General features: G+C 37.5%; 1 protein-coding gene across 22 annotated transcripts in view; it reads left to right on the forward strand.

Moving 5' to 3' along the window:
• MEF2C (myocyte enhancer factor 2C) overlaps positions 1 to 17,207 on the forward strand; it is a 156,003-nt gene that overhangs the window by 61,420 nt on the left and 77,376 nt on the right. For 14 of the 22 annotated variants that reach the window (XM_054031376.1, XM_054031359.1, XM_054031378.1 and 11 more), the window contains one exon: positions 11,547 to 11,743. In XM_054031376.1, the coding sequence (XP_053887351.1) occupies positions 11,690 to 11,743 (54 nt within the window). In that variant the 5' untranslated portion in view covers positions 11,547 to 11,689. Of the gene's footprint in view, positions 1 to 1,206; positions 1,317 to 7,938; positions 8,026 to 8,792; positions 8,857 to 11,546; positions 11,744 to 17,207 lie in introns of those variants that run through there. The other 8 variants (XM_054031360.1, XM_054031358.1, XM_054031368.1 and 5 more) reach the window with 6 other exon arrangements.

The raw sequence follows: 17,207 nt of genomic DNA on the forward strand, positions 1-17,207 counted from the left end.
TATATACAGTGTTTTAAAGGAAGTGCTATGTAGGTCATATGCAGCACAAGTGAATACATTTAAGGATTTCTCTTTGCTAGAATCTAAGTGAATTGAAACAGGGAAGACTTAGAAGGATATGACTTCAGAATTCTTGTCAATACTTTAGTGTGTCTGCACTGTAAATTGATACATTGTGTCTTGAGTTAGTCTACACAATAGCATTCAGTTCCACTTGATAAGACTAGCTTAATTGGCTTTAAGAAAATAAGGCAAGGTAAAGAAAGATGTACAAGTGAAAGAGAGGACATGGCATTTTATTGGATTTTGAGGCCTGTGAGCCATGTGTCTTAATTGGGGCCAGTTGGGATCAGTTAATAATTGCTGTCAGAAGATCAAATTTAATTCTCTTTATAAAAAGACCACAGTGGGATAGAGTTAAACAAATTGTCATCTGAGGTTTCAAATGAACAAAGCTTTAATTAGGTTGATAAGGATGCTGTAAGAGAGAGAGAGAGAGAGAAACAGGAAATTGATGAATGTGCTATGTACCATATTGGGCCATGTATGACAGTACTGTCAAATATCTTTATTTTGAGAGGATACATATTAACATGTAGGGTTATTTTTCTAGAATAGTATATGTATCTAAATGCTTTTGACAAATAATATAATTAGAAACTTTTTGATCTTAAATGATTGGGACTAGAGATTATGACTATTAAACTTTTGCTATCTGCTTTAGTTTAGGGAGCAACTTCATATATTTGTGCACTTTCTCATTATCTATGCCAGAGGAAAATTGCAGAACCTATTTATTAATAATATTCAGTATATCTGTAGCTTATGACAAATATTCAAATTAACTAATTATTCCTCAGAACACTTGTATAAGGTAGGTGGGTATTATCCCCATTTTATAGATGGGAAACTGAAAGCAAATTCCCAGATGACCTAATTTATTAGTGGCAGATGCAAGATTAGAAGTCAGGAGTGACTGCCTTTCAGCCTTGGGCATGCTCCTCTATACTGTGCTGCCTTTCAGCTTTACTGCAGTTTTTGTTTTCTAAGACTATTTTGTCAGAAATTACTTTGTATATCAATATGGTTATAAAAGTGCTTTTTCTGAGTAAACATAATGTACATTCAAGGCCACAAAAAGATTAGCTAATGTATCTTTTTATTGATTTTGTTTTGTTTTTGTTCAGCTTACTCCTATGATGATAATAAAATGAGCAATGTTGACGATGATCCATTAAGAAAAAAATTCTCTTTCCAGATGGAATGGAGATTGGCAAACAAACTACACTTGGTTACTAAGGATTAAATCCACAAAGGTACTTAGGCACCTATATCCCATTTTTAGGCACCTCTGTAATCCACAAAACTGCTTGGATGCAACCTAACCCCATAGGCCCCTAACTTTGCTTGGCACCCAAGTTTTTGCCTCTCAGCATGCATGCTGCAGCTTCATACAAGGCTCCTGGGTGCCTATTTCCCCCCTGAGCCTGTGCACTGCTGCTTTATGCTAGGTGTCCATGAAAGCCCCAGAGCAATTCTCAAACCGGGAATAGGTGTTCAGCTACCTTAATTTCATATGGGGACCTGATCCGTTAGGTGAGCTTAGAGGCTGCCTACTGGATCAGGTCCCTCAGATGAGTTTACACAAAGTGGGAGGGGATGATCTCCCATATAATCTTTAGCACAGTGGTTATTGTACTCACCTAGGATCCGGCTCAAGTCCCCTGCTGGAAGGGGAGAATGAATTTAAACAAGGATTAGCTGGCTCTCAAGTGTGTGCTTTACCCACCAGGCTTTGGGCTATTCTGATGTTGGGTTTCCCTCAATCTTTCCACTATAATTAAATATTAATTGGGCAAGTGAAGGAATTAGAATGGCTCTGAGAGGCAGTGGATCTCTCTTCAAATCCATTTTTCCCTTGGGAGGAAGGGGGACTTCAACTGAATTTCTCCCACATCCTAGGTGAGTACTAAGCTACAGGTTATAAGGAAGGTTCTCCTTCACTCTCTGGCCTTTTGGTTTTTGGGTGGGAGGGCCCTAAACATGACTTAGGTGTCTGAACACCTATCTTCCTCCAATTAATGGATCATGAGCAGAGATAGGTGCCTCCCCGTACCCTGGATTTAGGCATCTATCTCCGAGAGGGGGTAGGGCTTAGCACAGACATCCCTCATTGATGTGTCCCATTGACTAGCTTAGGTGGCTCCCTGTCTAGTGTGCTGGCTTTGTGGATTGCGGTTTAAGGTGCCTCTCTCCCCTTTTGTTGTATAGAAGCCTAGGCACCTAAATCAGGCTTTGTGGTTCACAGTATTGTTCCTGTGATTTTCTAGATGTTGCAATGCCTAAGTCTCTTTGTAGTCTGGGCCTAAAAGCAGTAACAACACAGCAGCAAGATTTCCTTGTACAAATGAAGTGTATTTTGTGTATCTGTCTTCAGATGATATTTGTCAGGGATGCTGACTTTTTACATTAGATGTGGCCAAAAATGCTTTTTTTTGGGGGGGGGGGAGGGTAGGGCGGGGGAGGGGGGGGAGGTTTAAAAAAAGTAACCAGCTACATGTGCAATGGAGTGGTTACAGCTGGGGATCTGTAGACAGGCTGTGATGCTAGATAGTGGCTTTTATTCTCGCAGACAATGTTAGGTTTACCTTTGTGGTAAACACCTTCTGAACCAGTAGAAATTTGCTTCTTCAAGCCTTGAGGTGAAAACTGCTAGACATCAGTTCTATGCAGAATTAGAAGAACAAATCCTCGTATGGAAAGTATGAATTAGTTACCTAATGTAATTCTCAAAACTAAATAAGAACTATGATGTGCTTGAGCAGCATGCTGAATTAGGTGTTTGTTTGATGCCTTTTAACTGATTCAAGATGGATCTTAGGTATCTCGAGTGTATCTCTTTTAACCCGTTAGAGTACTGAAGTGTAATAATCAATGTTCTGGATTGAGTTACTGAAGACATGTACATATGTCTTACCCACACAGCTGCTGCTTGCTCCCTTCCTCCCCCCCATAATACACATAGCCACACTCCCAGTGCAAAGCACCAGAAGATGTCCCCACCCCAAAGCAGGCCAACATTCTCAGGCTCCTTACCCACTGCTTCTTAGTCACTGGATCCATGTCTCTGTTTTCCCCCACTGCCAACACCAGGCTGTTTTTCCCCTCTCCTGGCAAGATCTTTTCATGCATCTCCTCTTTGCTGATGCACACACAGAGGGAGATATCAGAAGCTGCTGAAGGGGGAGGTGAGTCATGTCAGGAGGCCAGTCATGCGGAGGAGCTAGATAGCTTTGGAAGGTAAGGGATGGTGCAGGACTCACTCCACCAAGTATATCTATTTATCCTGCCTCTCAGCAGCCAAAACCCTTCCTCCTTCTGGAACTGTACCCTGCTGCAACCCAAAAACCCAGGAGTGGAGAAAGATTCTGAATAACATACCCATGGAGAATAGTCCATATCCTAAGGCTTAAATGGGATATCAAAAAATCCTTTATTATCAAATGGTTATATCGGTGTCCCTGCATGAATTTGGCTTTTTGTTTTTTAAAGGAACAGACACCTTCTGACTTCAGGTGTTATTACAATTGTATATACTTCACCTGTTTAAAAGAGGTGTTCTATCCTAATTTCTGAGCTGCAAAGTAAAAAGAACCTGTTTCACAGACAAAAGCAGATTTCTCACCCCTATTTAACTAAGAGCTGGTGTTTTCAGAGCAGTATTTTCTATTAGCTTTATTAAATACCTGACATACCTTTCATCTCCTTTTGTCCTCAGGAATGGAAGTCTTAATGTAGAATTTTCAGCTGTTGTGTCACTGGGAAGAGAGGGATAGTTGCCTTGTCATAATTGAGTTTTGGAAGCTTCATAGTTTTTATACCCCTGCTACGTTTGTCAAATTAACACTTCTGTAGAATAAACTAGCAGGGCCGTGCAAGATCTGCAATTTGTGATTTTCCTTGTTAATGACGATGATAGAATAAATGAACAGTTAGCATCTCAACACACTATCCACCGTATTGTGCAGACTAATTTATATTTCAGGAAGACCACTGTTTAATACCTGACATTACTAGTGGGGTCAGGTACTATGGTCACCTCACCTTTGTCCAGCTTGTCCTCGTCTCTTTCTCCACGAATGAAAGTCAACGGCACCCCAAGGTACTATGGTAAAAGACAAGTTTCTGGAGTTGGATACAAAGAAGGAATGGGACAGTCTTGTTTGATTGTTCTCTGATAAGAAAGGAAGTGCCATGTATAAGATATGCCAGCTATCTTAGGTTGTTGGAACAAAGTAACAAAAATATCTGGATAAAAGTTATGTCTTTTAGGCCTGTGATGTAGGAAAACATTCCTTTTTCTGTGAACAATCATAGTTCTGGGTCTGATTCTTCTCTCACTTACATTAGTATAAATGAGAAGTAACTCCACAGAAATTAGTGGCGTTATGTTGATGTAAAACTACAGTTAGTGAAGAATCAGGTCCTGGGAGATGAGTCAGAGGTATAGAAGATTCTATGTCTCTGTGGGTGGGTGGAGGAGCCATCTAAAAAAGATGTGTATTTGGTGCAAAAATGATCTAATATAGCACCAAAATATGTTCCTTAAGAATCAGACTTTTCAAGTTGAATGAGATAACTACAAGTTATTATATATATATATATATAAATATACAGGAACCATATTGTGCCCCTATGGAGAAATACCAATGGAGGGGGAAGGGAACTGTGCAGTGACACCTTGTGGACCCCATTGTGGGTGCAGGATTTGCCCTTCCATGGAAGAAAGCAGGGGTTCTTGCTCATGAACCCTTGGATCTCCCAAGATTTGCTCAGATTTTGAGGATCCTCTGGGGTACCAGGTCTCTGCCATCTGCCCCATTTCCCTAGCAGCACAGTTTCAGTGCAGCCACTGTGATAGGAACTCCCCAAATAGTGCCCACCCTGGGACACCTCTTTAGGTGGTTCACCAGTACAGTGCATGTGCGTCAGTAATGTTAATACAGTCCTAGACTGTCTCATCTCTATCCTATCATTCAGGCAAATGTCCTGTTCATTCCACCTCCCTCCCGTTGCAGATTATTGGATTCACACAGAGCCCCTGCACAGGATCCAGGGGAAAGGAATATAATTGCTACAGAGATAGCTGAACCCCCTGATCCCTTTCTGCAGAGAGAAGGGAGATCCACAATTTGAGGGTCCCATTCTCATGCCAATCCTTAGAACACAATCTGTCCCTAAATTTAGAAACTTGCTGTGCTACCTGGTAGGCTGGCTCAGTAGGCGGTGTATCAGCATGGATTAAGTTTAGGCCAGACTCCAGATTTAATATTACCTGCAACCTGTTTTCACATGTTTTCGGCCCCAAATGGCAGCAGTTTCACAGTACTAGTTCCTGTCATGCAGTTTCCACCATCTTGGGCTCAAATCCTATCAGAATGGGATGAAAATGAACATCTAATCTCATATGATTTCATTAACACCCATACTGGAACCTGAAAATAGACCCCTTCCAGTTTGGCATCTTACTTGGAACGAAACCAAGGGGAGCAGTTTAGATCGAGGGATCAAAAATCACCCCAAACATTTGAAAGGGTCAGAGTCAAGGTTCTGGCTTGGCCCTTCTCTAGTTCCGAGGTAGCTTAGTGGTGATGTGTTCCATCGTTTTCAGAACTTGGGAAGTGCGACTGTATTATGAACTCTTGACTAGGCAAGCTCTAAAACAGTATTGATCAGGAAGAAAGCAGCTCAGCTTCCCTCTCAGCTAGAGGAATAATGCAGCAAAAATATAAGAGATAAGGAGTCCAAAGTAAAATGGAGGGATTTTCCAGGCAACATGGCTATATTCAGGAACACATCAGATGTACAGTCAGACATCAATAAGAATAATAACTAGGCTATTTCTTTTGAAGTGGAGACTAACTACTGAAAATAAAGTAGATATGTTCTGCTCCCCCTTAAAATAAATAAAGAAAGAAAATATTAATTAGGTAAGAAAACCTTATAAATTCAGCAGGTGCCTTCAAAGTCAGTAGTAAAATTAGTAAAATCAGCATATCTAGATAAATTATTAAAGTTTTCTCTTAAAATGATAATGAATCATCTAAATATGAGAGAGAATTGATTTTGCAGCTAGTGAGCTTGTGGCTCTTTTGCCATTTACTGAATTCACAGCTAGCATTCTGTAGTTTACTTTTTTTTTAAATTGTTTTGCAAAAAGCTGGCATAATGTGTAAAGAATATGTTGAAACTGGTTAAGTTTTACTTTACAAAAGACATTTTACCTCAGATAAAATAAACAAATGAAAGGATCAATAAAATTGTTGCACTCACTAGTCCATGCATCATGTTTAATGTTTTTTCAGTATTACATATGCTAGCTTCAGTAGTCTATATTCATATGTTATGACTCTGTTATGATTTAAATGTTTGTCTTACGCTTCCTGTAGAAAAATGCATGCTCTCCTGAGATAAGTTTAGCAGATTAGAATGAATTCCCTCCCACATCTTTTAATGTGGTATTCTGACCATAAGATCAAAACACATAAATGTAGGTTATATTCAATTTCTAAATCAGAGTGTTGTGGACAGATGTTTGAAATCTTAAAATGACTCATTCATTTGTTGCATGGCTTCTTGCCCAAACGAACCATACAGTAGAGTGCACTATTTCTGTATCACAGATATATTGCAACGACGATGACATGAAATATGTAAATCTGTTATAAAAAGTTGCTTTAATAAGGCAAATTCTACCCTCAGTTACACTCATACAATCACATACAATCTTAAGGGCCAAATTTACCATTAGTGATATCTCTGTTGACCTTGGTAGAATTATATCAGAGACAAATATGCTCAATGCAGAATTTGGCCCAGTGACTGTTGCCCTGGTTCTATATTTATTGCAATACTTAACAGTACAAGGTGTGGGATTCAAAAGCATCTTTGTTTGATCCAATGTATCTCTTTTTTAAATGGTATAGCTCTTTTTATCTGTACATTGTGCCTGATCATCCAGTCCTTGTACAGGTAAAATTTCAGTGGGAGTTTTGTTTGAATAAGGACTGCTGGGGATTAACTGCTGGGGTTGTTTTTTTTGGGGGGGGGGTTGTTTGTTTTTTAGGGGGGGGTCATTATTTTAATTAAAGAAAACAAAATTTTCTCTGATACATCATCTGTTGAGCATTATAGGTATATTTAGCTCTTCCTGTAGGGCCTGATGCAAAGCTTATAAATTATGTCAATGTAAAGACTCCAATTGATTTCAGTGGACTTTTGGATCAGGCCTTTATCTGTCAAGGTAAAGGATTTTTTTACAGCATTTCTCATTTTTTTTTTACATTTTTTGATAATATACAAGCTGTTCTGTTGGGTTTTTGTTTGTTTGTTTGTTTGTTTTTAAATCTAATAAGCCTACTCAAGAAACATGCTGCCTAAGAAAAGAGAAAAATCTTTATGGCAAGTCTGTTTCTTTTGTAATGAAACCATGAAAACTTTAATCAGCTAAGTTTTTCTGGGGTCACCTTCTTGTTTATAAAATAACGATTTTGATTCTCCTATTCAGATACTCCTTACTACCCTTTCTGTGACTTGTTCAAATAACGCTGTCTGGGGTGTTGCAGCCGTACAGATTCAGACAGTACTGTTCGGAGAAGGAAGTGGAGAGTTTTGGTTCCCATTTTGCACTTCTGGAACAGTTTAGGGAAGGAAGCACCTTTACACCTTTTATTGTTCGTGGTTGCTGACATCATATCCTTCCCTGACCACTCTGTGCGTGTTTCCTGCCATTCTATCAAGATTTTTCTGTGTTGCAGGGAGGGAAGGGGAGAATTTGTGTGTGTGTGTGAGTGTGTGTGAGAGAGAGAGAGACAGAATGAGAGGAGGGAGTGGTTGATCTGCAGCATTTGTCCTTTACAACTTTTTCCTTTTTTTGAGGCTCAAATCACTCTTCCATCAGCTATCTCTGCCTGTGCCAAATCATAAAGTGAACAGAAGCCCGCCAAAATGAAGTTCCTCTTTTTAGTAAGCAGTCTGATTTTTTTATGTTTGGGTTTGCAAAAAAGAGAGAGAAAATGCTGAAGACTGTAACTCCACAGCATGTAACTATGACATTTAAAAAAAATGCAGATTGTTTACATGTAACTATGTCATTATGTTGGAAGGTTTCTTTTATGTGGAAAGTTATTTCAGCGAGGCTTCTGGAATTATTTTAAGTCCCTTTGGATAATGAAAGCCTGCAGGACAGCTTAAGTTTTGTACTGTTTGCAAGTTTTCTACTTAGTGTGCTTTATTTGCATTTGGAAAATATAATTTGATCAGTTAACAGGAACTTTAAAAATGTAATACCATAAACTGTATTCCTGCAGGAATATCCTAAAAGATCATGAGCATTACTGAAATTCCTAGAGCAGGTGGAGGGCAAATGATAATATCCATAATTCTTTGTATTCTGGTTGACACAAAAGTTGTCAGTCCTTTGAAGGATATGATCCATGAATCAAATGTACTGATTTACTCATCTCAAGATACATTATACTTCATTGATATAGTTGCTTTTATATATGTTTGTAGGGTGTGTGTGTGTGTGTACAGACACTCACATGGGAAATATACAGTTTAGAACTATATATGTGTATGTGGGCATATATTTATATGTATGTATATAAATAGAGAGACAGATGCACAAAATACCATATATCACAAATTATTTGTATTTGCAATAAAAATAGCAAATTATAGAAAGGCAAGAAATTCACTAAACAAGTTCAATAATTTTCATTTGTTATTAGGTTACTAAACAAAAAGCATTCAGGAGAATAAACAAAAAGCACCTCCAGGTGAATTCAGTAAAAGGTAACCTGTTGCCTTTGGGTAACACTTCTTGCATTTCTGTGTAATTTTGAGATAGATATCTATGTATGGGATATCATAATTTCTTCTCCCTCTGACATCCTGTAAATATGTGCTATCTTCCGCGTTTGTTTTTTCTTCCTAATAGATTGTTTCTTCAAACAATGGGACAAATTTTGCTCTCAGTTACACTGATGTAAATTTGGTGTAGTCAGTGGATTTGACATCCATGTAACTGAGGGCAGAATTTGGCCCAAAAAGTATTGTGTGACTATTTTAAGAATAGTTTGTTGTGCCATTGAGTATTAAGAGTTCTGTACTCTGAGCTGTCTATAAAAGTTTTTGTTATTTGAAAGATTGGTCTGAAATGTGGAACTGATAACTGTGTAGGAGAGGGGCTCACCATATTGTTATTTCACCAGGAGCTGGCTGTGCCCTTTCTAGTAGATTTTCAACATTCACTGATTTTTCTGCGCTCATTCAGCTTCAGAGTCTTGATCTGTAAAGCAGCTCTCATCCTTACTAACCCTGTCACCACTTCTGTAATCTGTCCACCCTGACCTTCCACCTTGAAGTGAAAAGAGTTTAGGCAGGCGTAGTGCTGTAAGCCGATAGTGCCACCAGCTTCAGTTGAATGAAAGGAAAGGAAATTGTTCCATATGCATTTGCTGTGGATTAGTGTATTGGCTTACTGTTACAGAGAAAGCCTGTTAGACTCCTTTGGGTCCTGCATGTGCATGGGAAACACCACTTTAACTTGCTCTTTGTATTGGAGGTAAGACTATAGGAAAAACAGGAAAGAGACCCAGTCCAAGGAAATTTAAGACTGTTTCTAAAAATAGCCTGGGTTTGTTTGTCAACAGTGAATATCAGATGGGACTATGGCTCCTAGATTTGTTTAGAAAAAAGTTTGTATAAATACATTTTAAATAAACTTGTTTTAATTCACTGTTTGGCACATCTAGTTTTTTATGGTTAATATGGTCTGGTGACTGTCATTTTAAGTAGTAAAAAGATTGCTTAACTGTTTCAAATGGGCAAAAAAGCTGCAGAAATACTTGTGCACTTTATTTTGATGGCATCACAAATTACTCCATCTTGCATGCCATATACTGTAAAATAATATTGATTAACGATATACAAGGGCATTGTATAGACAATATTAGGATCTAAACCTTGTTTAATCCAGCAGAATTGATTATATCATAATAGCTAGTTAAAAAATTATAATCAGCTGATTATCTTTTAGCTATGATCTCAACTCTTCTTAAGCTGATAAAATACTGAACAGCTTCAAGTTAAATAAATACAAAGAAAATAAAGAGAGAATTGAAGATCAGACAGAGTGATGTACAGCTTTTCTACCTCAGTAGCTTTGAATCAGAGCCAAATAATGGATTAAATGGCCAGGACATCGGCTTAGTGTTACATAACATATTGTGGAAATTTATCAAGTTGGCTGTGAGAGCACCAGCTTACAATAAACAAGAAAACTCCAATTTGTTGTAAATTTGGACAAATGAAGAAATAATGTTAGTATAACAGAACTGAGGTAAAAGTGGTAATGCACTGATCATTTTTAATTGAATCCTTTTTAGATTGCGGGATTTTTTTTTAAATACTCTGTGCTGTCATATTCAGCTGATAATTATGGTAAATCTTAAGGGTGATAAGAGACAAAAGGAATATTTATATTATATTAATTTTATTGCCATAATATGTGTATGAACTTTTCGAAAAGTTTTTCTTGTCTTTTGTTTTGTTTGGTTAAATAATGTTTTGCAAGCTTTTAGAATTACTCTTGAAGTTTATGGCATTTTATAGAATGTTTTCTATGTGTTGTAATGTATTTATATATTTACTGTAACAGTTTTTAATTGTATAATACAACTAGTTTTTGTAAAGTGCAGAGGACTAATATGTGGGCTTATCAGAAAAGTGAAAATACTAATTCAAAACATTCTTTATTTAGCAACTGTTCCTATTATTCCGTTCTGAATAGATGAAATACCTTATGCAAATATTCTCAAATGGAAAAATTCACGTTAGCTAGTTACGTACCTGTGATATAGATAGTTTAGAACATACTTTGAAATGTAGTGGGATAAAGAAGTACTACTTTTCTCTTAAAGTATTTTAAGTAGTACTTGAATTAACTGTAGGTTTTTTAAAGAATGAGATTAAAGGATTTAGATTTAAACTAGCTGACATTTCTCATATATCAAATAGCACTTTAATAATGGTCCATCCTATTTGCATAATGAGGGGCGTTATCACATCCGCTATCAAAACACAAGATTGTTTTCCCTTCAGGAATGAATTATCTGGCCTACTTAGCATACACAGGTACAGAAAGGTTCGTTAACTCTCTTATTTAGGTAATTTTTCATGTTAGCACAATGAATGATATTTTAAAATAGAGATACCTAAATCCATAAAAATTATGGAGACATGCATTTCAATCATCTTAATCATTTCTTGAAAGATTTGTCGGGTCATTTATAACTATGAAAATAAACTTTCAGGTTACTACTATTAATATTGTCTTATTTATTTTATAACTGCAGAATAATTTGCTTGTACACTAGATTATAATTAGGGCACTTGGTAAACTCCCTGTAGTAACTTTTATCTATTTAGCTGGCAATTTTTATCAGTTTTATACTAAGAGTTTATTTCTTTTGTGTGCTTAGCAGGAACGGATGCAGGGGTCTGTGAACTGAGTAGTGCAAGTGCTGAAGAGGGAGATTTGTTTTGAGGAAACGGGAAAGAGGAAGAAAAGAGAAGGAAAAAATACATAATTTCAGGAACGAGAGAGAGAAGAAAAACGGGGACTATGGGGAGAAAAAAGATTCAGATCACAAGGATTATGGATGAACGTAACAGACAGGTGAGTAGCAAAAATAACTGTTTGTATTGGAGCTTCATGTTATAGTATATTGCTGGTGTGGCTTACACAAGGCATTGGTAATAAAGAAGATAAAGATTTTTTAAAATATTTTAACCTTGTGTTACACAATATATGAATAAATGGATCTCTAAGGTTCTTTTGGAAATATCAAGATGTCTGACTTGTATATTTTTGAAGTTTATTAATATGTTATAATTAGGGGTTTGGTGACATAGGCCCTGATCCGCAAAGACTAATGTGTGTGCTTAACTGTATACACACTGGGAGCAGTCCCATTGACTCATGCACAATGCATAAAGTTAAGCATGACTGCAAGTCTTTGCAGGATCCGGGCCATACCATCTAATCCTGCAAACCCTTATACACATGAACAACTTTATTTGCGTGAGGAGTCGCACTGAACTCAGTGAAACGCCTCACATGTGTAAAATGATTCATGTATGTGCATTTTGGCACAACTGAGTTCTTATCTATGGTACAGGAAAGTACTTGTTCATAATATGTTGAAGTCTTTGCTACTTGTGTGTTGGACATGGATTTTGAAAGGGATCTGCACAGCATAATGTGGCTTAATAATCAAGACCTAATAATGCTAGTATGTTGCATGCACCATGAAACAAAGAGTCTATACTGATATTGGCAGGAAATAAGTCTGCCAGGGTCAGTCACCTAATTTTTTTTTAAAATGTGCTGGACAGTCTGATATCAAATATTAACAGCAGTACATCCACTGGTTAAATGTGATCATAAGCCAAAATTAATGTTTCTCTATTTTAAGAAAAATAAAAATCTCACTATTCAATGTCCTGAATTAAAATCTGTCAATGTATACTTAATTTGTACCTGAGATATTGTACTAAGATTTAAGGCCCACAAATACAGAAATAAAATGCATAACATTATTGAACAGTATGACTAATTGCCCATTAAGAGTGTGGCTACAATTTAGGATTACCCTACTGTAATTATTTTCTATACATCTAAAATTATTTAGTACTCAGTTAATGTTAATATACTAATTACATGTATTTGATTTATTATTTTCTTTGTATATGCAAATTTGTATTATAGGAAATTATTATGTTGTCTTTAGAGCTTAAAGTCTCATAATACCATCCAGAAGCAACCCAGTGGAGGAATGATCTAAAATTTTAGTTTTCAAGCGTGTCTTCCATTGAATTTGTAAGCGCTGTAGTATAAGCATGCCTTGTACTCTTTGTGGCAGAAAATCGAGTTTAAAAAGCAAACAATGCTAGGATTTATGATGGATACAGTCTGTGTTTTCCCTACAGGTTGCTTATTGCTGTGGGCCAAGCCAGAAAGCAATAATTCTGTCAATATAAAACCACCATATTTGTTTTAATTGCTCTGTAGCTTGAAATTGAAATTAAAGTTGAAATATTGAACTGGATGTGTCATTAACCATTTAGACACTGGTGTTCTGGCCAATACCATATTACCACAATTTCTTCCAAAGCATGTCTGAATTAACGTGTTGTAAATAAAGCTACATAATTTTGCCATTAGTAACATTCATTTATATTGTAGCTTTAGTATCCACTTTCATGTGTTAATAGAAGCCAATAGAGGACTTCATTCTCCAGTGCTGTGAATCTGGCACCTTTCATAAGGAGTAAATTTACTTTTAAAAATAAATAATACAGATCTTTAAATCATTTACTCCAAGATTTTTAACACCAGTTCTCAGAATTAGTAATATCTAAAAGCCTTTCTTTGATTCATATATATTTCATCAGCAATCTTGCAGACACTCTTAGTCATAACATTGGAAGACTAACAGCTATAGCATTACTATAGAAAGGGTTTATTTTTCCAGTATTGGTTATTTTCATAATTTTGGTAAACCAAACTTAATAACAAATCTGGAAGGATAATTATACCATCCTTTAGCTGCCACACAGTATAAGTGGCTTGATGCTGTTGTCTCATTTCTAATAACATTTTGAAAACTCCAGTAGTAAACTCTTTCTATTGGTTTTTCTCCTTTGTACATTTAGGGCCTGATCCAGAGCCCGGATCAGGCCGTAAAGATTTCTGTTGACTTCAGTGGGCTTTGAATCAAGCAGTTGAGGTCCAGCTGTACTATTAGCAATTCAATATGACTGGATTTTCACTGGCTTTGCTGATTGTTCTTTTAAAAATTTGAACAGGAAGTACTACTTCACAAACATGGGTATTTGTTAAAATATTTCACATCCTGTCAGCTGTTGCAGCTTCTGAGCACAGTTTCATCACTGAATTTGTTTTCTAATGTATACATTTGTGCATTATGTTTTTTTTAAAGTCTTCTATATATTGATTTCTACTACTCCATTATATTTGTGAAAACAGAGGAACCAAATTAATTTGGATGCACAGAACAGGGAATTCATAAACTGTAAGAAGTGTTTTTAATATTATTTTTTTTAAAGTCCCAATTACAGCCCATTTCTGCAAACCTTACTCATGCAAGTAGTCCCATATTCTAGTCTAATGAAACTACTACTGAATGAGTGAGGACTGTTCACCTAGTTTATGGGTTTGGGCTCTTAGCCTGTTCCCATCATAAGGAAAGGTTTTCACAAGGGACACAGAACGAAACCAAATCTGTTTATCTGAACCTGTCATATAGTCATTCGTATTGCAATTTTCAGTGTAGTTCTGAGCAAGGAAGGTTGGATGCAGAGGGTGGGGGAGTGTGCTGCATGTGGAGTGTTCATCCCATGTGCAGATCGTGCTGTGCCTGAATTCTCTGCAGGGCAGCACATAACACATGGGAAGGCATGAGGCATGTATCAGGGCCAGCGGACCCAGTGATATATAGATCTTCCGATCCTCTCCCCACAGCGGGGATGCCCCATAAGGGCTCACTGAGTCTTCTTCAGACATTTGGCTGGAATATCTTCAGCAGAAGGACTCTGCAGTTGCTCCATGGCCTGGAGAAAGTGATTCCTCTCCACTGTCCCCCACACATTTACCCTGCCTGACTAATCAGGTGGGACATTGAGCAGTGGATTTGCCCCATTGGGATAGAGATGGCAATTGTTTGTTTAACAGATTACTACTTGCTGTAGTAGGGTCCTGTGGCACCTTTAAGACTAACCGAAGTATTGGGAGCATAAGCTTTTGTGGGTAAGAACCTCACTTCTTCAGATGCAAGTAATGGAAATTTCCAGAGGCAGGTATAAATCAGTATGGAAATAACGAGTTTAGTTCTATCAGGGAGGGTGAGGTGCTCTGCTAGCAGTTGAGGTGTGAACACCAAGGGAGGAGAAACTGCTTCTGTAGTTGGATAGCCATTCACAGTCTTTGTTTAATCCTGATCTGATGGTGTCAAATTTGCAAATGAACTGGAGCTCAGCAGTTTCTCTTTGGAGTCTGGTCCTGAAGTTTTTTTGCTGTAAGATGGCTACCTTTACATCTGCTAATAGCAAAAAAAACCTATTTTTTTTTTGAGGGAGTAAAACAGTCTCCTTCCCTGGACGGCCCCAGATTCACCCAGTTAGGGAACCCATTGCATTTGGCCAGGGCCATTTCTCACAAGCCTTTTCACTGTGCTTTAGACCAGAGAGGAAGAATAAAAATGCCTCGCAGCCTTATGTTAATGGCAGATGGTTGGAACTCTGCTGTGGGCTTGCTGCTATAGCAATCCTAACAACTGGGAGGCCAGTAAGAGTTATCTGCATGCTCAGATTCTGTGGCACCATCAATTGAGGTGGTAGCCAACAATATCAGCCTTGTACTCTGACTTTGGACCATAAGTTCCAACAGAGACTAGCCAGCAAATCAGATTGTTGAGGGTTGTCTAGATGAGGGCTAGAAGGGGGGGGGGAGATTTGCAAAACAGAGATATTTTTTCTGTTTTTATGTTTGTTTATTTCAAGGGCCAAAAAAAAAAAAAAAAATCAACCAGCTCTACAGTTGATTGTAATATGGGAGGCAAGGGGTATTTTCCAAATATTTTGTTTAAATTTCCTCCCATTTATTTTTCAAATTTGAAATTTGAAACATTTCAACCAGTCGTAGCGAGGGCCATTTGCAGTTGCACTGGTGTCCCCATAGAGAAAGGTGAAATGGTGGGGGCGGGGAGGGGAAGAGCTCCAGAAATTCCCTTTACACTACCCAGAAAAGGCAGGCAGGCTTAAAGGGGTAGATAGGGGACCATCAAATAGTATAGGAAATACGTACTCAGATATTAGACTTTCTCCCCAAAGTAGCATGGCTCTGTAGCTGGTTTGAAAATGATATTAGAGGCACTTGGAAAACACGTGCAGAGCAACTTTTGCATGTGTACGACTTTTGATAATTCTTAGCTCCCAGCACATGTGTGAAACTAGGTAAAACAAGACTTGCTACAGTTATCAGCTGAACAGAGAACAAATTAAAGCAGATAAGCAAAGTGAGGTTACAGGGCAGGGAAGAGTATCCTGGAGGGAAATGTCCGTTTGCAGGAAGACCTAGATTTGTTCTACTGACTCCAATACCTCATGCGGCTAGTTTCAAAACTAGTTTCAGATTTACGGGCATCTATTTTTATCTACATTAGCTCTGTTGAAAAGAACAGACTACAAAATTGTCATCTCAATCAGAACGTCATCTGTAGAAGCAGAAAAGGGAGCCTGATGATTTAGTGCAAAGATCAGCTCAAATTTAGGAGGACATTTTGTGAGATCCCCCCTCCCACCACCACCACCACAAAAAACATTCAGTCTGCTCTCACAAGTTAACTTGGTTTTAGTCTAGTTTTGAGATTTTATGAGGTTGGTGGGTTGCCCCCTGATTACAGTGCTTTATGAAGGGAATATCTCAATAACATTGAATAGTGCAGCTCTATACCACTCTTTTCAATGAGATGTACCTTAAAACCATAATGTAGCCCTTAATTTCTGCAAGCCTGATTTGCTATCCTTACTCACATTAAGTAGTAATTTACATCATGAGTAATGGCACTGGAATAGATTTTCCTTGTTAGGCACAACTCCTAGTTTTATCAGAGAGGCTACCTCAACATTTCTCTCTCTTTAAGTAACAGAAGATGTACACTGAATTTTAGTGGCCAGGTTACTAATTTTAATGGCCCAATTGGCTCTGATTCCATTTTAATCTGAAATTCTTTCATGTTGTACTAATCTAATTGAGATTCCATACATGGTAGAGAAAATGTTTTACAAGAAATGCAGACCTAATAATGAATTTCATGGCTGTATTATATTTAAGATTAGGTATGTTTGTATTTCCAAAATATGCCAGAGTATAATTTAAAGTTAATTACCTTTGGGTAAATTACTTTTAATTTGAAATATGAATGAGCAGCCTAAGTAAGGATAGTCCAATAGTAATTATGGTATCATTAAACATAGGTGTGTTGAAAACTAGAGCAGATATGGCCACTGCCTTTCTGTCTTGTAAGGATTGATTTGGAAGGCCCTGAGGGAGAAAGAGC

This window comes from Malaclemys terrapin, chromosome 6 (genome assembly GCF_027887155.1).
Source record: "Malaclemys terrapin pileata isolate rMalTer1 chromosome 6, rMalTer1.hap1, whole genome shotgun sequence".
Classification (NCBI taxonomy): Eukaryota; Metazoa; Chordata; order Testudines; family Emydidae; genus Malaclemys; species Malaclemys terrapin.